General features: G+C 35.1%; 2 protein-coding genes across 7 annotated transcripts in view; both read left to right on the plus strand.

Annotated features, from left to right (window-relative positions):
- The window catches only part of LOC128200883 (uncharacterized), a 29486-nt gene extending 25899 nt beyond the window's left edge, over window positions 1-3587 (plus strand). For all 3 annotated transcript variants that reach the window (XR_008252944.1, XR_008252945.1, XM_052895704.1), the window contains exon 2: window positions 1309-3587. Coding sequence is in view for 1 of the 3 variants with exons in the window: in XM_052895704.1 (XP_052751664.1) it covers window positions 1309-1494 (186 nt within the window). In the remaining 2 variants the exon portion in view is untranslated. The remainder of the gene's footprint in view (window positions 1-1308) is intronic.
- The window catches only part of LOC113523460 (zinc finger protein jing homolog), a 173707-nt gene that overhangs the window by 105237 nt on the left and 45030 nt on the right, over window positions 1-23440 (plus strand). The window contains exon 1 of one of the 4 annotated variants that reach the window (XM_052895699.1): window positions 15236-15494. The exons of 2 other annotated variants lie outside the window; for them this stretch is intronic. In XM_052895699.1, the coding sequence (XP_052751659.1) occupies window positions 15475-15494 (20 nt within the window). In that variant the 5' untranslated portion in view covers window positions 15236-15474. Of the gene's footprint in view, window positions 1-15235; window positions 15605-23440 lie in introns of those variants that run through there. One more of the 4 variants, XM_052895701.1, reaches the window with a different exon arrangement.

Raw genomic sequence — 23440 nt, forward strand, 5'->3', positions numbered from 1 at the left:
TTTAGGGGCCTACATGTAACGGTGCCTTTGATGTGCGCCTAACGTTGACAGATACGTAGGAAAGGAAGTTGTGCGAGCAACCGCTCGTACGCCTATTTAATCTCTCTGCTTTGGGAGCTCTCTCTCTGAAATCAAACATTATTAACACAAGTACATGCATGTGTATATAACGGTAGCTAAAATAAGGAAATAAATCTAAGGTTTTTAAGCGTCTTTAGATTGTAGGCGATACTTAATTGGCCTGTATTTTTTAATTTTGCTAATTCTTTTTGCAATCTATAGGCTTTACCTGCTCCCGTGTTAGTTCCATATTAAGTTTGCCACGATTAAAATAACTGTTTTTTTTTGCTGCGCAGAATCCTAAATTTATCATCATCTAAACAACTTTGTGTATTGTATTTGAATTTGTCATTTTATACATACTACGTGCTAGAATAGAAGTATATTTATCATGAAATTAAAAACTGGTATTATAAAATTTGGCTCGAGACTTTTGCAATCGAAATAGTGATTATCGTTAAATCTTATGACATCTCTACCAGTATGAACTCGAATAGAATTTCAGCTTTGCTAAAATTAAACGAGAAACAAGGGCGTCTTTATACCAGATCGTCTGCATTTGTAGTTTGTGCAGCTTTCTTGCATGCTATGTTTTAGTTTATTCTTAAGAGGTATGGTAGTGGTGTTCTTAGATAATTTGATTTAAAGACAAGTGTCGGCAACGTGCAAATAAATTCCATAATTTTCTCGTATTCGTTAGTTACTGTGATCAGGGAGAAAGAGATTGATAGTAATGGGGATCTAGTAACCCCATCGCTAGCATCATACTCCATCAGGTCGCCCTCCACGCGATTCCCCCTGGAAACCATTTTGGTTAACTACCCTGCTTTCATTCTCACTTATCATTCTTCACTAATGCCTCGCTAGCGTATACCGATAGCGCATGCGGGGTTCCCATTCCATTATTATCCACGAAAAAAATTGCTGTGGGCGCTTACTATCTAGCAGCTCGTATTCTACTCTCATTTTCTAAAAACAAAACACTTAAAGATAATGTATTCTAATATAATGGACTCGTATATTTGATGTATCCTTGGTGAACAGGCCATCACTCAAATTGAAGAAAAAATAAACCCGATTATTTCGAAAAATACGCATAGTACTCGAAGCGATGATTGGGCGCTAGAATTAGGCATCATATATAGCTCGATAAAGCTCGTTTAGATGTCGCTTGAACGACATTTCCGCAGCCCAATTTGATTTTTCAATACCTGAATACGATTAACGCTATATGTATGTTGTCCATAGGTATGTGTTGAATCCGAGGCGCGGAGTGCGCATGCGCCGGAGCCCCGTGGGAACGAAGCGCGCTTCCTCGAAGTGCGGCGTGCGGCGCGCTCGACCACAGCGTTGGGTTACTGTCCACCGAGCGGCGACCGGTTCGATAGTTTTTTACGGGGAAATAGAACCAAGAACCAGTTACGGCTGCGATAACATGGAACTGAACCTATTTTCGTGGTGTTCCATACTTAGCCATAAAATCACTTTATAACTTATACATTGCACGTAATACAATGGTGGAGATTCTCAATTTGATTTTTTCTGTTACCCTCAGAAAAGTGTCGTTGTTCATTGATGTATTTCATTCGTTTTCAAGATAACATTAATTTTGTCTCGAACTATGGAACTGTTTGTTATACATTTAAAATCAATTTGTTTTATAAAACCATCGATTTCTGTAGGTTTTGGTTTTAAATAGAGTGCGTCGCTTTTTTGTTTGCAAAAGTGTGTTTTTGTTGCTTCTATTTGATATCTTTGCAATAACAAAATATAATGGCCTAGACGCCTCAAATATATAATAAAATTTTTCAAAAGTATTTTAAGATGTCGCGTTCTGAAGATAATCATCATCATCGTATCAGCCGTTATCTGTCCACTGCTGAACATAGGTCTCCCCCATAGACTGTCATAAGTAACTGTTCAGAGCCACTTGCATCCACTAATATTAATATTATTAATAAATGCCACACAATCACACCAACTGCCTGATCCTCAAGCTCCTCGTTCTATGAGGAACCAAGTAACGAACATCTGGAGGCAAACCAAAAACACTCAGACTCGAGCCAAATCAGAAAAGTTTTTTTTTCTTAATTGGCCCAACCGAGAATCGAACTCAAAGAAAGATCAACTATAGATGTATTCATTTACTACGATTTCTCGTATTCAATATTGCTCAACAGATGATGGTAATTACAAAATTTTAATAGTGAAAATTTTGCAATCACGAAAGCTAAAATACCATCAATCTCACGTAGGTGTGGCGACCATTAAGTGAGACGAATAATGACCACTCATTTATATTCTGTTGTCCCATCCGACGGAATCCCTCCACTCCAATGTATCACCGCAACAAAATTCCATCTCGGAAACTGGGTTACCTTGGATGTATAAATTATTCATATGACTTACTTCTAAGCAAGAGGCGTTGTCGGAAAATTTTTATCCTAATACAAACAGCCGTTGAATCGGGTTATGCCACTGAAAAGCTTTTCGTTCGTTTATAAACAGCATCGGCTTACAAACGGTTAGCACTAGTAAAATGATACTAAATGGTATGTTGGTAGAAACACCCAGAATGACAAGACAGACGACGAAAAGTGATTCTCGTTTCGCTTCACACGAATTGAAACACGGTGATTTAATGACCGCACGTTTTCCCCTTAATAACGAAGAATCGCATGAAACTGCTGGTCTACCATGAAATGCAATTCCGAATTTTCGGATTCAATTTCGTATTTTCATTCATACAGAAGTCGGTCCAGTAAATGGACCTTTACATTTTGTTCGTCATAAATTGTACCATAGAAGTCCAAAGGAACGGTATTTTGAACATTTTCAATTTTTTTAAACAGTAGGTAATATATAATTTTAACATCAAACTTGTATTTCGTTCGGACTCGAAATTTCGGAAAACATTTCATGGTAGGCCTTCTGTTCACAACTTTGGGTTTGGTAAGTGTTTATGTCGCTTTAATAATGGTTTTTATATTACATTTACTTTTCTTACTCTATTATTCTTCTTTGAATTTTTACTCTACCCTCAAATATATATATTTAATGTGTCCAATAAAATAAACATCTTACCACCCGTATCAAACAGCGAGGACATAATACCTGAACGAATGCACCTCCAACTATAAAAAATGGTTTTTCGTATTATGCACGGACGTCAAAAAAAATTCTATTAGAATTGAAAATATTTGGCAAGAGGAAAAATATTCCATGGTTATATAATTTTATATATATGTACGTACATAATTCAAAAGGAATCGTCATAATCGATCCACAATTAGAGAAAATATTGCATTAAAAACTAAAATTAATTATATATAGTCTTGTTAAAAAAACTCAAATTATAATTAGCATGCTTAACATTATTTGAATTTGCAACTGTTTATGTATTCCATAAGAACTTTGTCATTACCTATTCAAAGCAAATATTCTTATTATATACAAATAATCTATACTTATAACAAATCTGTAGAGAGGTTAATTCTGTACATGAAATATATTTTCAAAATAACTATCAGGGGGTGATTAGTGGTCGATACTGATGCCAAAAATGCAATCAGTAAAGTTTTTGTCTGTCTGTCTGTATGTTCGTTATAGAAACAAAAACTACTCGACGGATTTTAACGAAACTTAATACAATTATTCTTCATACTTTTATAGGCAGGTTATAGTATACTTTTCATCACGCTGCGATCAATAGGAGCAGAGCAGTGAAGAGAAATGTTAAAAACGTCCACCCGTGCGTCGCCATGACGGGCCGCTAGTACAAAATATAATTGAGAACCAGCTTCTTTTTTGTTCATACTAATGGATTATTTTATAATTTCTACTTTTTAACATGCTTCAAAACAAACGACTTGCTTTTCAAAATAAAGGAATGAAATGTTTGGTGATATTAAAAGGTCATTTAAGAGTAAAATCTGCTATTGCCCAGTCATAGATTCCTACGAAGAAACATTCAAAGAATTTCTATTCAAGCCTCAGTTCATGCTGGTAACTTACAATCGGCAACATGTGGGCAACTGTAGCGAAAGTTTAAAATCTTAAAGCATAATGACTTCCAAACAAAAAGTCTTTCCCTATTGGTCAAGGGAAGGAAAAGGTTGAACCAGCCATAGCGAACACGTTTAAAGGAGATTTTTGTTGAATGGTCATGCGTGACTATCTTTGACAGTACGTACGATAAGTAATTAACTGGATATTGCTATACGTACATAAAACAAATTCATAATTCAGATAATCTGTTGCGTACTACAATTTGTAAATTTCATTGTTAGATAGTTGAAAACAGCGGGTCTACCATGAAATGAAATTCCGAAATTTCGGACTCAATTTATACCCAATAAATGGAGTTTAACATTTCGTTCGTCATACATCCTATCGTAAAAGTCCAAAGGAACAATATTTTAACATTTTTAATATTTCTAAAAGGCATGTATTATGTAATTTTAACGTCAAATTTGTGTTTCGTTTGGCTCCGATATTTCGGAAAATATTTCATGGTAGGCCCTTTGTTTACACTTTATCCACGTATGTAATACCATATCAGTCGTTAATTGTCTATTGCTGAACATAGGCCTCTCTCTAATGAGGGGTTTTGCTAGTAGTTGCCACGTTTGGCAGGGGGGATAGTAACCGCAGTTAGGGCTTGAAGATATTTTAAAAGGAATGCTGCTGCTCATCCTTCGACCAGGTTCCCTTAATCGCTTCTTTCCACGGCAAAGGAAGAGGTGGCCTATTTTATGCCGGGACGCGTAACAATTTAACTGTTTACACCACAGCTAAAGAAAATAAGGATAGGCAGCAGCGTCCCTCTTAAACACCTCTAAACCCAGACTGCGGTTGCCAATCCACTTGCCAAGCGTGGCAACTACTGGCAAAATCCCCCCAAGGGGGAGGCTTATGTTCAGCAGTGGACGGTTAGGGGCTGATGTAATGATGTTAAAGAAAATAAATGAATTGCCTTATTTCGACGAGAGAAAAGTCCGATATCTCGATAAGCATTAAAATTCAGGAATAGCCGCGCGCCGATAGACGGGGGTTTATAAATAAAAAATGGAGTTCGTTCACACCGCTTTTATGACAAGTACGCAAGAAGTATAGTGCAGCGTGTTATTATTCTAAGGCAGTACAATTATATGACGGGTAACGGATGACCCCGGGCAGCCGGCAGTTCGCCTGTAACGTAATATTAGCTCTCGTTCGCCGAACTATAAAGTATATGAACGCCATCGCCTTGTCTTGTATGCATATTATGCGCGTAAAGATCAAAGGTGTTGTATATGTAATTCAGGGTTGCCAACGTTTAAAATTAAATATTTTAAATAGACAAATATCCATTCACAAATCGACGTATACGGTTAAGGAAATAGAACAATGTGTGTTCCACTATATTATTAGTATTGCAAAATTTGTACTGAGCAAACAAGAAAAAAAATCAATGAAAGTGTTATAAAAAATATATGTATAAAAACCTTACACAGTTATAATACCGCACGCAGGGGGGAAAGGGATTGCTAATAATGGAGACTGAGAATCCCATTGCTAGCAATATACCCAATCAGGTCGACGTCCTCGCGGTTCTCCCTGTAAACAATCATGTTTAATTCCTGACGAATTCATCATGATGGTCTAACTGGCCTGTTTTCATTCTCATCTATCACCGTTCACTGGTGCTCCGCCAGCGTATCCCGTTAGAGCAGGCGGGGTTACCGTACCATTTTCACCCATCAAAATACCACATGCATGCTCAATCCTGTGCGTGTATATCTACATACGGACAGACATACGCCACGACTTCCTTTACTAGACACTGTGTATAAACAATTTATAACTAATAATAGTTGCATTAAAATGTACATCCTCTCACTTTTACTTTCAACAAAAAATTCAAATATATTAGTTGCGTACATTACAATTACAACGAATGATACTTATAAAGACATCGCGGAATTAAACGGAAACGGATATTCGGCCGGTGAATTGTAATTCGTCGATAACTTGTTGAATATGCAAGTGACGAGCCCCGAAATACGCAGACAGTCATACACCCGTAAAGGTTAATCACATCTCTCAGCTGGCAGCGTCGGCGAGCATTACGTACGAAATACCAACTTCTGCACATGTATGGAACGCAAATGTATCATTTTACTCTTAGCCGAGTTCAATTTCAGTTTGGATTGTCGTTAACTTTTTAACTGGAGGTTTGAAATGGCTGGCTGCGCTTTTAAGAGTAAACCATTGTGTTTAATGTGCGGTTCACGCGGTTCATTTTTTGCTTAGAAAAACTTGGATGTCGAACTCGTCTGTTGGTAAGACAGAGTCTCGGAAATTATAAATTTAAATCAACACATTTTTTACCTTCTAAAGTATTTTGTTACAGTGAGGATTTCCTAAGCTCATTAGTTATATTTCTACGCAAATACAATATTAGCTTGACTTTCTGAAATAAAAGAATTAAAATTTTCCTAAATTGTTTTAGGGTAATAAACTTATTTCAGTACCCAATTTTATATATTGTGGAAGAAAGAGAGGTCAGTGAATTTTGAACTGAAAAATTGATAATTCAAATTCAGGCTTGTGACATAAAAAGTTGAGTATTTATATATTTTTATAAAAAGTTGAGATTGTAACGAAAGAAACTCTAGTTTCCGCGGACAAAGCTGCAATAAACAGCTCGACATTATACGTAACTATAGAACAGGAATGCCTGGTTACCTAATGGATATGTCAATAAGAAATTGTACACCGGTTGAATTGAATTACAGTCCCCCACGTCACAACCGCATTTATACACTTTAAATATTTATAATTGGATATCTCTCGAAAGGGTTCTATTGAAAAGAAAAAAAAAACATCTTTTCACGCTTGTGTTTTTAAATTACACTTTAAATATTATGGTATGGTGTCATTGGACACCATTATTGCGTCAAACCTTCAAAGGAAATTCAAGTCTCTCATCACAGAATTCAAAATTCTGTATACTTGTTATTTCGTAGTTATAATCATTGTAATTATATCTATTTATTGAAAATATTTTTTTTATCAATTTAAATATTTTTACTTTAAAATTATGTGTTATATAATTGTTTTAAAAATAACAAAAACAATATAGTTTTCTTAGAAAATTGTCGTGAAAACGGTTATACCAATCTTTTATAAGCACTCGATTTTAGATAGCTTTAACAGTGTATTTTCCTAAAAATCACGTTGAATGAAAATTTTACGCATACAAAAGATAAAAATACAGCGAATCATTCAAATAATATAGAAATAACAATAAAATAGTCAACGTTGTCTTATATCTAGACTATCTTAATTTTTCCTATAAAATACCGCGGGTTCCTAACATAGTATAGTATACAAACGTAACTATAAATAGGGCATTGGATGAAACATTTCCGGCGGTGCATCGTTGAACCCGCAGCTTTGGCGAGCTCTTCCCGTTATACTACATCTATTGGTAGTGTATATAGCACTCGACTGCAGTTAATGAAAGCTTTACCGCCCATATAAGCGGATAAGCACACTTTAATGTTAATAAAAATAGTAAACCTTTGATCTTACAACATATTTTAAGATATTTTAAACATTACGTATTAAAAAATAAAATTTATTTCGATTTAACATACATACTTTGCTCTTCATTAAAAAAATTATTTCTATAAATAAGTTATTTCTATCTATTGACAAATTTAAAGAAGAAAATGATGCATAAATAGGTACTAATTACTTTAGTAAAGTAGCAAAATTAAATGCAAAAATTACATTAAATTTAAATCGTTCAAGTTGAACGCGTTTAATTCCAATCAACTTAAACTAAACATTTCTGAAATTCCTCTTTTAATTAATACACCAATTTTACTTTCAATACATGGACCGCTTTGTAGAAACGGTCCTAACGTTTATTTTTTATTTCCTTACCTGTAAATGGAAAAAGTGATATTTCTTGTACTTCTTATAAACGATTGTACTGTTATAAAGCACGGAGCTATACGTGTACTTAAATCCATCCGCTTATCCACCCCTCTGAACAAGGAGGGGTAGGGATAAAAGAGACGGCGCGAACAACGTTTTTGCCGCCAGGGTAACAGAAGCTGGCTTAGGCGAAATTTTAACCTGCGGTCGAGCCCTTATACATAAGTGAAACAAATGTGTTTACTACTATTTAATTCAATTTAGAATTCACAACAGATTTATGCGTAAAGTTGATAGTTAATTTGATGCTGTCTGCATATTTTTTATCGAAAACCTTGTGTACAATATACATTTCGCAAGTCGAAATTATAACAAAATTTAATGACCGTCTAAATTTTTATGATTAGTTACAGTATTTAATGGCGGAAATTATATTATCCGATCACTAAACAATTTTCCTTGTAAATTGAAAATTTCTGCATAGATTTTTATAATTTTGTCGACAATTTCTTTATTATTAGTATCTATTTTGTTGTGAAAATTTAATCATTAATTTTGTTAGGATAAAAATTTAATTTTTTAACAAGAATGCGAGGTTTAAATTTTAAAATGATTTCAAATAATCATCCTAGCAAATATTAAATTGAAAAGAGAAATTCACAAATTGGGTATTTTCAATAACTTGCCTGTCTAGTGCTTTGTTTGTGTGTATTCCGTCTCGGTGTACTATTTCCTGAAGTACCGAATTATAATGGTTCAAATGTTCTGCTTACCTTAATAACCGTTACCTTAATAAATTTCCGACTGTTAGATTCATTTTCCAACGATACGATTATTTTCTTATGTTACATATTTTTTTAGGAACTTTGATGCAATAATTACTATTTATTAACAAATGAAACTTTTATTTTAGTATCAATAGTAACATAAACTCATCCGAATTCGGTCACTGAGCAATTAATTGAATATTCACAAACAGCGAATAAAGAAGTAAATATTTTTTAAAATTACAGTCTCTTTTGTTTGTCATTCCCACCTGCTATAGAGTGCGCTATTTGCATAATATCCCATAAATATTAAACTTTTTAATCCAAGTTGTTTCTAAAGAGAATTTATGAATCTAGTCTCGACGATTGCGGACCAGGCACTTTGCTTTAATTTGTACTTGTACATTGTATGCCTAAATCTCTGTTATGATTGTAATCTGTTAACCTGTTAGTATGAAAAAATATATTATTGTTTTTGTATTTTGATTACTTATTTTAATTTTTAATTATTGTTAATTATGTGTTGTATGTAAAAAAAAACTTTTGGTAAAACTTCAACCAGATTTTTAAAACGGTAACAATCACCTGTATTTGAACTAAGAAAAGTGTTAATTTATGACTTTTAATGTTAGGTTGACTCGATACCTTTTTAAAGCATTTATAGACTTAATAATTACAGATTTAGATAGATAATATTTCACTTCATCTAAATTTATATGTTGATTTCGTTAGTTTACAATAAATGAGAATTACAAACAAGAAATATGGTTTTTGTTGGTAACTGATACTTTTCAATACCAGATCATTAATGTTTTATGTTTCTTAACAATTTTAACTATTTGTTTTTATATGTTTGAATTACATCTGGAGATCTAATCAATCGCAGTTTTTGTTTCTGGTTTGTTTGTTATTGCTTCTTTATATTCTGCAAAATTCATTTCCTCAAATAGGTATTATACTATTCATATTAATGACGCGTATGTACAGACGATATCTGAACAGTAACTTCTATCACAGAGCAAAACTGTTGTACCAACTATCAAACTTTATAAGGGAAACCGATAGTCTTTAAATACACTACAATCAATCATATCCAAGATTACTGATTATCTATTTTAATAATTACTCGCACGTTAAACAATCTGACGGTAAATGTTAGTACTATGACACTAGTTATACATAGATAAATATGACCAGTAATATCAAATGACACGAGTCCGCCCGGTCCACTGGCCGATTGATTGGAAAATTGTCGCTGTCGCCGCAGTGTCGTCTCGTCGACGCCTTCCTGTCGGTATGCTCTTTTCTACGCTCCCAATATTGTTTATGCCTTAAAATGAATATTTGTGCTCGTACTAAGTACATTCTACTACTGCGATAATTATGAGAAAACGTCAAAATTGCGTTTATTGTACGATACATTCTGAAGAATAGCCATAGTTAACGGAACGTATTCTGGAATGTACTTATCTTGAAATGGTCTCGATTGCAAAAGACAGTATGACAAGTAATATTTTCATAGTTGCAATTGCACAACGAACTGTTTAGTCGAAGTATAAAAATTTAATGAACATTTACGTACATGCGTATCTATATTCCGACATACGTCCGTAGCTAAGAAAGTAAATTTCTACTTCCTCGGTGGCACACGAAATGTTATTTTATATTTAAATACAAACACGTTCCACTGTGCAATTTTACAGTAGCAGCAATAACAGATAAAATCTAGTTTAAAACAAATTATTCTTCAAATTTCGTATCTGGCTAGAGGGCGAGAGTTGAGAATGACGCTTTAATTAACATTTAACGCGTTGTGTGGGCGAAAACCGGCTTTTGTTGTAATAAAGCCGACGTTTATTCGCATCTCACTGTTTATGACATCAATACAGAGGTGACAAGAGAAAAAAAACGCATCTCGAAATAAACCCTCTTGAATTCCTTTGATGCAGCCCCGAGCGTTCGAATCGTAAAATATGCAAAGATCCATACGGAATTGAAGTGAGCCAGTAACGTTCTCAATATTGCAAAGAAATGGCATTTTAATCGTGACGAAGATCCCTATCCCATAAATATTGTACGACAGAGGCGCGTAACAAAATATTTACGGGATATGAAGTGTGGACTGTGAAGAGCGCGTAGCGGCGGCGTTTATAGGTCAGAGAGAGGCGAGGCGTCGCGCTCCAGTTTAATGCCGCCGTCCGTCGCGACGCTCCCTCGCTGACTTTGAAATACTGAGTCTCGGAAGGAGCGCCGCGGGTGATTTTCCACCCTCTCGAACCCTGACTGCGCCGCTTGTGCGCTTAGTTACTGACATCAAAGTGCAAGATTTTATTATTACGTTACAGGTCGGACGGAGGCGAGCACTCGCTGCCACTTCATCTGAAGTTCTATCCTCGCCTATTGAAACACGACTAAATCAGATTTCGTTAATTAATGAATTGTATGATTGCATTCGACTCCTTATAAATAATTAAATCTTTAAAAGAGTAATTTTGAAAACAAAACCGAGCATGCACTAAAGTGGAAAACACTGTAATCGAAATAATTGCCAGTCTAAAAGGTAATTATGTGTCATAAACCGCCGGTCATTAGCGTTGCAACAAATGTTACTTCTGAGACATACGACACCTTTACACCGACGATTTTACTTCGAACACAAAGGTAAACTTGTATTTGCATGTAGCACGACAACTGTGTACACACGTATATAAAAAGTAATTCAAAATATAAACCTCATTAAAGTCACAATGTCATATATGAATGTAAATAAAGATAACAATTACACAGATGATAATAATGCGATGATATTGACCCTCATTTTTGAGGAGAATATTGGTACTAGATTTGTAGATGACATTATTACGTTCAAGGAGGTTGTAGGAATTGTCGAGTCGTGTGTCAGAAGAGGTATCGTCCAAAAGGGCGAGTAAGGACGTTCGTACGTCGCCCCGCGGCCGCACCGCTCCACACGTTATGATCGTTCACACGATAAGCTGACGGATAGTGTATAGCGGCACAACTTGTTATGTGTCCCATTAGCATACCTATAATCTTAGCTGAAGATGTGACGTAACGACTGTTTCTACGGCAAATGCAAGGTTAAAGGTCGAATTTGCTAAATAAATCTTCTTTATATCCTTGGACATAATGAACGGTGTCACATGAGTCACATAATATATATTACACTCGTGTCTGCAAAAGATGTAAAGTTACCTAACATAGCAATATTAGTAATTTATGCATCCGTATACCTACTGCACAAGATAATCAACATTACAGACGCGAGCAATAACACGAATAACAAAATAAAGAACTGGCTATATTTGCGCAGGCAGACGTACATACAAACGCACTCAGAGTCTAGAGTAGCGTCCGAGTATGATAAATGAACGAGCCGACAGCGAACCCCGCTCCAATTCTTCTCTTTACTGAACATAGAACTCCTCGGAGGGCGGAGTGAGTGGGACGAAATATGACAGTAATGGAAAGATCCGACGGCGAAACCGCAAGGGAAATTGATAATACTTACCAGTGTTACAGCAAGTTTTGCTCGTGTTGCAATGTAAGCATGTAGTTAATATTCGAAACGGAATTTTAGTTAGAGAAATAAATATAATTATAGTATACTTAATAAAAAATCTTTAATTTTAGTCTTATAAATTATTATTGACCTGAAATATGATTAAGAATCACATTTTGGATCCAACTATCGTATATACGATGATTTGGTTGAATTGGACAAGACATACTATAACGAAATTTAAACTACAGGGAGAAGAAGAAGAGAAGAAGGGAGACGTACAGGTCGTTAAATTTCATTATCAGCCTATTTTCAATAATTCCTTTGAGCGGACTCGCTTTGATTTATCCTCATACTGCATACATACTACAACCTCATGATATCCTTTTAGATTATTTGAAAATAATCAGAAATCAAGAATTATGATTATTTACTTGAAAAATGAAATTAGATAAAATTAAAAATAAACATTCGATTGAAATTTAAAAAAAACTAAAGTATTTTAAATTCACCTTCTCGTGCTCGGCTAAATTAATTTTGTCTAATGAATCTCGTGAAACCTCGAAAAAGTAAAAAAATGGTCAGTAAAATAAGAGAGAAGCGACAGCTACCGTTTACAACATTGATATTTCTATCATTACATCCGAGCAATAAACCTTAACGCATCTCGACAAGGTTGATATTGCTATAAAAGTTCATTTTCATGATGTACAAAAGTATTTCTGTTTTTCATAATCTAAAGGATACTACGGAGACAGTGTTGCCATTGCCACAAAGCAAAGCGGCGAGCGTTGAGAATACGCAAACAGGTGTCGACTCCGAGGTTATATTTGCATATAAATAGAGTTCCTGCTTAACTGTAACACTGCTGCGTCCCTTTCTCTCTTGTTGATTACAATTAGCCAGAGGAGTACAGAGTGTTACGCCTCCTTGCCCGCGATGTACGTAAGTACGTATGGCTCCAGGAGATTCTATTTATGAACAGTGATGTAACACGGGCAATAGACTAGTCACATAACTGCAACTCAATACATACAACTGGATCGATTAATAAAAAATCGAAACAGTCTTATAAGTCTATCAAACTTCATTTTGTACCTGCCTCAAATGTGTTTTGGAAGTGTTGAAAGACAAATATTTATATAATGTAATGTGGTATGGTTTAAATTGGATTGCAAGTTTTGAGAATCAACAGGTGGAGGTGTAGCTGTTGCACTGCGTATAACAGTACATGCACGTTTGATGATGCATGTTTTGATTGTATGAACCTTTTAATTTTACAATTGAAAATCTAAAAAAACCGTTTAAATATGAAATTATTCATAGTTAGCATAACCATTGTCGATACAGCCGGTTCCGCACCTTTTCCGCTAGGCGTTTTTTATCGTTTGTCTATTACATCATAGGAAGACGCGGTGCGTGACCCGTCTGCGTAGGCGCAAGGCGCAGGTGACATGCGAACCGTATATTTCTATCAGCCATTAGAAAAAGACTCGAGTAGTTCAAACTGAGACCCCTTACATTTATATTCCTTTTTTTCTTTCCTACTCGAACGTTTTGTATTTGTTCCGTCGGGCCCTTTTTTGCTGGGTTGCACCGCCCGCCTTCGAAGGTTCGGAGTTTTTACTCGAGCCTTGGGGCGATGGAGGTCGCGGGGGACGCATATTCCCCTCTCCCACCGCTCTGGGTCGTCCTTGGCCCGAGCATTCACCTTGGCGCGCTGCGTTGCCGCCGCACCACAGGTAACAAAGTTCCGCGAACTACGTGATTTCTATGGCTGTCCGAAAGTGGATCCCAATGTAGGCATCTTGGGACTCGCTCGGTTGGCGCTAATATTACCGGGAACTTCGTAATGAAACACTGCAGACAACCCTCTGGCAGTGTTGGACCCCCATTCGAGTAGTTTGATCTTTTTACAGTATCTAATGTCTTATACACATTTAATTAGATACCGACGATTATAGTCTCTTGTGTCAGCTGACCTGATTCGACGTGGTGGTCTTCTGAGATATTATATTTTGACACTGTCCTAATTACGCGACTTTAGAACACTCCCGCATCGCTTTTGTTATTTTCGCTGTTTTTGCTCAACAAATATTGGTATTTTATGGCAATGTGAAAAAAAATATAATTAGCGAATAATATAATGTGGAAGAGTTCCTAACGATTACGAGTTTTTCAATCCTGAATACCCAGATAGATTGTTTAAAGGATTTCCTGGACAAAAATTAGTAAGTACAGAATATTCTCAGAATGGAGATAAGGATTATATTTTATGTTGTTTCCACGGAAATAAGATAAAATGTCGAGATTAAGTTAGCTTGTATTCGTGGGTCAGCCGTGAAAGCTTTTATATGGAAGCACATTTTTGACGGTATCTCTACATCAATTGTCTCAACGTTATCATATTGTTAAACAGTACTTCATTATTTCTTTCTGTAATTCTACTTTAACATTTCTTGAAGCACGTATAACTTATTGCTCGCAAGTATAGTATTTGTAACATTTTAGAGATTATATGTGTTAAGTTTTAGTACTTTCGATACCTGTCTATGTCTCATATGTTTATCCACCAAGTTACTAGTCATATCAGTTAATTCAATTACGTAAGTAATCTGCTTGATTATACCTTGCCTCTTGAAGCACTTGTGTGTCTATAAGGTGTTTGGATCGACTGTTGCCTACTACAAAGAGATGTTCTGGATCCTCGTGTATCCCTAAACTCGATGACCGTAATCTTATCGCATTAGAGACCGGACATAGGAAGGGCATTAAATTTGAACGATCGTCGTGAAGCGGCAGGCAGAACGAGCGCGCCTGAAACCGGTCGGCCGTCCGTAAATAATGGATTAGAGGTGGAGTGGGGGCCGGGGAGGAGGGGTGTGGCGCACGCACCGGCTGCGCGCGCGGGCCGGGGCACGGCGCGGGGCGGGGGACTGCGCCTCCCGTCAGCTGTTGCGCGCCCGGGACCGCGCCGTGGCCGCACACTGCCGCCAATGCATCGGCGTTGATAGCGCACGACGCCCGTCTCGCGACCCGCCGCCACCGTGTGACAGTGACATAGTGTTGTGCTGTGTGATAACTCGATCAGTGTCTACCAACAGTGTATAATGATGTGTCTGTGAGCCATGCCCAGGATGTGCAGTGAGCCACCAGCGGCGAGGAGCTGACCGCGGCGCTGCCGGGCGATGAGAAGTAATGTTACGCCACCGACCGAGGTGATTATCCCGACCTCGGTCCTAAAACACCATGCATACGTGTGGGAACAACGTAATGGAGGCCAAAACCCAATAATGCATTACTCGCCATGAGTCCTTAGTAATCCCTGGTAAGCGATGCCCAAGGAAAATTTTGGCGCTTTTTTCGATAATGGCACAAAGACGAACGTTACTTATGAAAAAAAACTCCACGTATTTTTTTTCCCAAATTTTAACAATGGATGTATCCCTCAGGGTTAGGGGTGTTTACTGTATTGTAAAGCAGGCGGTTCCATTTTTTACATTATGACGATTTTAACTAAGTTTTTTTTACAATTTTGTAGAAAACGTTTGAAAAAAGGTACCTTTACTACAAACGAGTTTTAGGCTACTTAACAATGATAACGAAATAGTTCTTGTAAATAAATCACATAAGATTACGATGTATTTGGCATACATTAAAATTGCAAACCAATATTTCTTTAACCCTGAAATTGATATGAATCACAAGATTTGTGTAATCATCTGTTAACCCAGACAATTGATGTATGCGTATCAATTTTATTAACACGTTACCGCATATTACACATTGTAGTAGTCTGTCAGATCTTGAACGTTATCTATGACTAATTCATGTATGAATTCTCTACAGCATACATATCCAAATGTGAGTGCGTCACAATTATTAGTTGGAATTACTAGATGACTTCCAATAATCATAACTACAAAGTAATAATTATGACACATTCATACTACAGATTTTCCAGGACCACCGTGAATGTTTGCGTCATTCGTCAGGAAAATCTGCGTAAATACCATAAAGAAATACCACATAAATTGATCTACACTTCCTTGCTTCACTTGCCATGTTAGCATCATAGCAATTGAAGCAAGGAGTTGTTTCTTTTTCTGTCAATACATGGAATGTTTTCAATGTATGTATTTGCTTGACATATTTGCCTTTCTGGTCTACATTAATTTTTATTATATTTTTCATAAGTAACTACTTATTAATATTTATACTTTTATTACGCACCTTCATTTTTAACAATTTTATTTTCCTGTTTTCTTGCATTCATTATTATGTTGGACTTTAAATGTCGTGTGCAATGATTTTACTGTTTCTAACAAACCATTATGAATTATACATTAGAATCAGCTGAATTCCTATCTTGTTAGTTTACGACACTATTAAAAAGCAGAGGTCTAGTCTTAATGTTAAAAGGCAGGTGCGCTTGGCACCTTGTGCTCAGTCTTCCGGTATTACCTATACGTTGAATTATTTATCCATTCTTCGTATTACCTTTATCTAACTCAATGACAATGTATGGTTTAATTAACAATATTTGTAAGAGCAAAACCTAGTTATTCAAGGAAATCATTGGAGTTACTGATGTCGCATTGACAGTTTATTTTTTACATCTACAACCTCTTTAATTGTAAGCAAATAATAATAATGTTTCTATGGCCCCTATAATTTGTCTGAAACCATACTGTAATCGTTAACAATGATAGAAGTTCGAGAATTTTATAGAATAACATTTCTAAAAAGTTGCTCGTCGTGTTCTTGAACTCATTTAAAACTCACACGTGTATGATTCCACATTGTGTGTTGATGTTTTTACTTATTCATTTATCGTTTTTGATTTCCAGTAATTTGGATTAATTTATTTATCTACGTAAATCTGTATCTGTAAAACAATTATTTTTGTTATTAATATACTGGTTATCTGTAACAACATTTTAGGTATATATCATTACGGACTATTTACGTAATTCTGTTGTTAATTATCATAAAATAATCATGTTTTAAAAATATTGACTGTTTATTTGATATTTGATAATGTAGTGTTCAAACTTATACAGAAGCATTTATGCAAAAATATACTATATTTATATCTTGTGGCTATGCACAAAGATTGTTAACACGTAATAAATATGTGACAAATATTTATTGAAGTATCTATATCTGTCTACCTAGATATTACAGAAACAGTGATGTTCTCGTTATATTCAAAATTGTAGTATTATAATCGTATGATTAGTTTGTTAAACTATTTATTGTGTTACATTAACATAATTAGGCATTCTTAATACAAGATCGAAATTTTTTGATCACAAGTGCTGTTTTAAAGGAATCGGACCTATAAACTGAGCTAAATTTTATTCTTCGGAAGAATCTACAGTTTTTACTTTTAATAGCTTTTTGCATAAGAAAATGTAAGCTCATTGTCACCTGTAGGTGGTTATTATTAAGCGCTTTCAATAATTACCACCGATCGTTATATTGTTTTCTTCAAAAGTTGCCTCTTCACGTTTTGTCTTTTCAATATTCATAGAAATTGTGTTATCTATATTATCGTGTACTTCATCGCACTTTATCTGTCAATAGAGATATTTTTTTTGCGAGTGGCTTTCAATAACAGTATCCTACATGGGGACACAATTTTTGTTGCTTTTTTTTTAAATCCCACTGCGGCCGTTTCATTTTTTTATCCATTTCCATTATTTGACTGTATTTTACAGTGCCCTTTTAACAACTTTTATTCATTGCAATGTTATTTTATTGCTTCAGTGATCATTTTTGTTATTTCTTCATCTATTCGCTTTGTATCTTGTCTTTCTTTTGAAGCGGTTTAATGCTGTAGTTCCTTTGTACCGCCGACACCAATATAAATAGACAGGGGACTAATGTAGTCGTCTCACATAAAACGTAAGTCCATCCCATAAAGGTACATGAATGCTAACGGCCGTAATGAATATTTAGAGTTATGTAAATAGCTTTGTATTTGTTTCATCAATATGAATATAATAAAGAATATAAATAGATTTTTAGTTTGTAATATTAAACTGATATTGTCTGCAGATGACTGGTAGTAGTAATCCTGTTTTAAATCAAAATATGCTCCTTCATTAACATTACTTTTTTTATTACGAGTTTTTAGATTTACATTAGTAGTTCTATTACAGGTATTTGTTTATTAATATAAGTAATTATAAATCTAAAAAAAGAGAGATTAGAATTTTTGACGTTTATCTTTCTGCATAATGGACCTGTATTGGAGACAATACTTTTAATGATAATTGTTGAAATAAGCTTATTATTCACATAAAGATATTAACAAAAATAAAATCCGGAGAACATGTTCCAGAAACGAACAACTGCTTCTCATAATATCGAATTTCCAAATGAACGATGACAAGATTGCTAATATCGATTGACATGACGCCACAAACGTTGGCCATGACGATAAACTGATAGGATATAATGTAAAATAATCCACAGCTTCCCGTGGTCACTTCAATATCGGGGAATGAGGGGCGGTTGGAATTATATCCATAATTAAATAGCTATCAGCGTCAGCGGCGACGTTGCTGCATGCAGCGGTGCATTCAGGCCGTAATGTGATTTAAAAGCAATCTCGGCGACTAGCACGCTCAATTTCCGAATCGAGCGTCGTATGATCGATGTTGCATAAGTTTTCGAGTATCTGCCCGATATTTCGGACGATGATCGACATCTCTAGATGCAGTGTTTCATGTGCCATTTTTTTAAAAGCATAGTTATTAGGCTATTAATTAATATTAACATAATAATATAATAATTAACATAGTTATTAAATAAGTAAAAAGGATGTATAAATACGTAGTATTAATAATTGTTCTGCTATAAAAGCTATCATAAAAATATAATAATCTCATATTTGGTAATGTACCATACCCCTAACTAAAATTAATGTTAACTTGGATTTGACAGGACCATAGCATTTATGGGACTACTGGAGAAACAGGTGCTTCCATAATTGCCATAGTTCGTGACTATACTATCGGGAATTCCGATATAGGTATGTTGGTTGATTTGAAATCTGAATAAATCGTACTCTAATTCTAATACTCTGAGAGTACTCTAATAATGCTTGATTGAACCATCTATGCACCAAGAGGTAACAAACTGACTTTCATTTTTTTATATTGATAATGATTATTTATGGTTCGGACGTAAAATGGGTCGACAATTTCTTTCCTTAAGAGATGACTAAGGGAACTGAATAGGCGAGGGATGGCTACAAAGTTTGGCCAGTAGTAGCCTAAATGCGGTTGGCAACTATAGCTAAAACTCTCTTTGCGGGGAAGGCCTATATCCAGCAGAGAACAGTTAAGGGCTGATATAATATATTGATGACGATGATCATATGATTATTTACGTATATAAATGTACTGTATAATGTGTAGTCATAATTAAATTCCTTTTACAGTAGCTACGGAAGTTTTGTTCAAATCGTCCGTTTATATCAGTAATAATTTATTAGAATACGGATAATGAAATGTTGATGACGTTTTTGATGTCGGCCGGTGTTAAATTAATTGAATGTAATTCACTCACTAACAGATAAACGTGGACTGCAAAACACCTGTTGACTGTCAGTTATAATACCTTATAGATAATAATCGAATTTATTAAATGACCATCGTTTAAACGTTTAACGAGTTGTTAATTGGTGTCTAAACTAACAATTCCGATTATTATTACTATGTAAGACAGACTTTACCGGACTATTAATAACTGCTATCACTATATGATTGTAATGTAGTATTTTTTTTAAAGGTTAAACCAATTATATCAGCATTATTAATTACTATTACTTAGTTAAATTACATCTATATTTTAACTATACACTCTGAAGAATGAATCAAGACTGACTTTGTACAAAAGTTCGCCGAACCCTGCAGTAGATTCATAAAAAAATGATGACTTAAAAGTGTTTGAAATAAGTATATTTGAATAAAGATGATTTTGAATTTGATACCTCTCTTCCGTTCTGAACATAGACGTCCCCCATAGACTGTCATAAGGAACGGTCCCAAGTCACCTGCATCCACTGACTCCTTGCAATGTATTTGAGGTTGTCACTCCATCTAGTGGGGGGTCGTCCTACATTGCGTTTGCCCGTAGAGGGTCGCCACTCAAGAAGCTTTCTTCCCCATCAGTTGATGGTTCTTGAGTTTTGTGACCAGCCCATTGCCACCTCAGCTTGCTTCTCTTTCAGAATATGTCGGTCGCATATCTAGCATAGCCCTCTTCACTAGTTCATTTCCTAACTTGAGCGCAGACAGGGTTACCATTCCATTATCATTCGTTAAAAAAAAAGACTTGAAGCCCGTAGGTACAAAATAAAGTTTTATCGTTCATAAATTTTTTGTTACTTGCAACATGCATTGGTTAGAGACCTTCGTTTTCAAACTGTGAGGTATTTTGGATTTTATATTATGTTATATATAGCTATGTATTTTGAATTATTATACTCATGTACAGTTTTGCAATGATGAAATTAAATCTAGATTACGAGCGTAAACCAATTTCAAAGCAGTGTTTCTCCTATTACACAAATGTAAACAGTATCGGTGTTGTTAACGACCCACTGTTACTTTCATATTAAAATTGATTCTGGGTGCCATAATAAATTCCTTTGTGGTGGAGTCTATAGAATAGAGATATATAGTATATGTACATATGAAACAACTACTAATCTATACTAAAATTCTAAATGTAAAAGTGAGTTTGTTTGTTACCTTATAGCGCCTTAACAGCTTAATCAGTCGCTATGAAATTTGGTGTACATCTACTATATAGGATAAATAATATACACAATTTTTAATCCCGACCAGAAAATATATCCCAATCCCGGGGATGAAGTTGCGAGTAAAAGCTAGTATTCTAATATAGGAACTGGCCCAGTTAACGTTATTTTACACCTGACCGCCACCTATCGGATCCATTTTTCTTATAGGGTTAAAAAAGATCCATCACTCAGAGCAAACAATATATACTCGTACTATATGTCTGGAGGTTATAGACTATTTTTTATCCCTGTTGCATGGACGAAATCGCGGCTAAAAGTTAGCATTATACGAACTGACCCAGCTAACGTTGTTTTGATTTTTACAGCCACCTACCGGAACGATTTTTTGCTACCGCAATAAAAAATATTCCATCTTTCAAGTTAAAGTTAACAATACACATTTATAAAGTTTTAATAAAATCATTAGAGCGGTTTCGGAGATTAGTATTAAAGTGACACATAGTTTTTATGTACACCAGCGGTAGGTAACAGGTCGATCGCGATTTAAGTTCAGTCAATTGTGGCAAGGAAAAAAATATAATATTTTGATAATCTAGCAGAAAATGCTCAGACTCACACGTAATATGGTAAGTAGTTACAAAGAATCATTTTTAGTTTTATATTTTACCCTTTTAATAAAATAAAAAAAAAAAAACACTACAATACTACATAATTGTGTACTGAACTATGTTGTTTCATTGGAGATTTTAAGAAGTGTGTAATTAATAGATTGCACAGGGTTTCGTCAGTGAACATGAGATATTGGGTCTAATCAGAATGGCCACCACTGCCTCATGGCATCTTAGTATAATTAAATTGTGTTTCACAGAGAAACTGAATTCAATTGTGGCATAACTAGTTGATTTTATTTAAAAACTAAAGTACTGAAGCGATTTTGATCAAATTTCTGTGGAACCAATCTGTTAGTATATGCTTTCAGCTAAAAAACACTTTTCGAATAGGGTAACAACTGGCGGAGTGATGAGAAAACAATCAAAAAAGACAACCAATAAGAAAACCTCCAACTTTTTGAAATCCGTTGAAAATTGAGTTAGTTCCTCTTGACATTTTAAATATAAATAAAATTAAACAGGAAATATAATTAAATATAAATAATCTCATGTCTATAAGTGAATATAGGTACAATAAAGAAATAATGAAGAAGCATTTGGCGTTCCATTGTTTCTGCCTACCCTAATGGGAGACAGGTGTAACAGATATATATGTATGTATGTAGAAATAATGAAACTTATCATACACATAGTATTTTGTATGAAGGAGGACAAAAGTCACTTTATCCCGATCAATGATATGACGGTCGCGCAGTTTAGTTCGAATGTAATATAATCACAAATAGAAGTAATTGACAAGTTTGTTCGAAAATCCGCAGATTGGACCGCCTAATATAAGTTTATATAGCTAACGGTTACTTTTAAAAATTCTACAACTTCACATCTTTGCGGTTCATATCGAATTCTACGCACGCAGAATTCTCATAATCACGTCCTCTGATGTCAAGGATTTGTAGGCTGCCATCGTTATATGAAGAACTAGCTGTATTTTTTTTTATAGCACTTAGCATGGCAAACAAGCTGACGGCCCACCTGATGGGAAGTGTTAACCGTCGCTTACAGACATGAGCAGTACCATGGACATAACAGAGTATACTGTTTCGCCCACGATACTCCCTATACGTTGCTATTCCTGAGGACTCATTTCTCTGTACCCAGTAAATTCACGCCATATCCCACCCTTCAAATCGAAACACAGCCATGCAAACACAACTGCTTCACGGTTGTATTCCGTATTGTTCTGGCTTTAATTCTTGCCCGCGTGCACTATCATCCAAAATAAACGTGTATGGAAAATTTTATCCCAGTCGGTTGAGGATTGATTGCATCAACATACGAACATACCTACATACTTTTATTTATAACGCCTAAATAAAATGAGATTATTTCTTGTTAAGTATAAATATTATTTCAAATCTGCTCCCTTAATATCATTCACAGGAAATACCAGAGTCTTACCGTTTAATTATTCAGCGTCGACTTCCCAGCACGGTTGTATTCCGCGCATATTATGTTAAAAATAAATATTGCCCGCGTGCTAAATAAAAAAGCTTGTAATAATACATCTAATTTTAAGTTAAAATTGTTAAGTCCTTCATATACAGATTTAAGCTACCCGTATACCAAGTTTTATTAAAATCACATCACATCACATTTATATCTCATTCTGTTTATTATGTTTGTATTTTAATTTAATATTGTTCATTTTGCATGTACAAATACATAGTATTAGTTCTTGTGTGTTTGAAGAAATTGGCTTACAAGGCACAGGTTA

The sequence above is a fragment of the Galleria mellonella genome, unplaced genomic scaffold, assembly GCF_026898425.1.
Source record: "Galleria mellonella isolate WM207_F2 unplaced genomic scaffold, CSIRO_AGI_GalMel_v1 utg300, whole genome shotgun sequence".
NCBI lineage: Eukaryota > Metazoa > Arthropoda > Insecta > Lepidoptera > Pyralidae > Galleria > Galleria mellonella.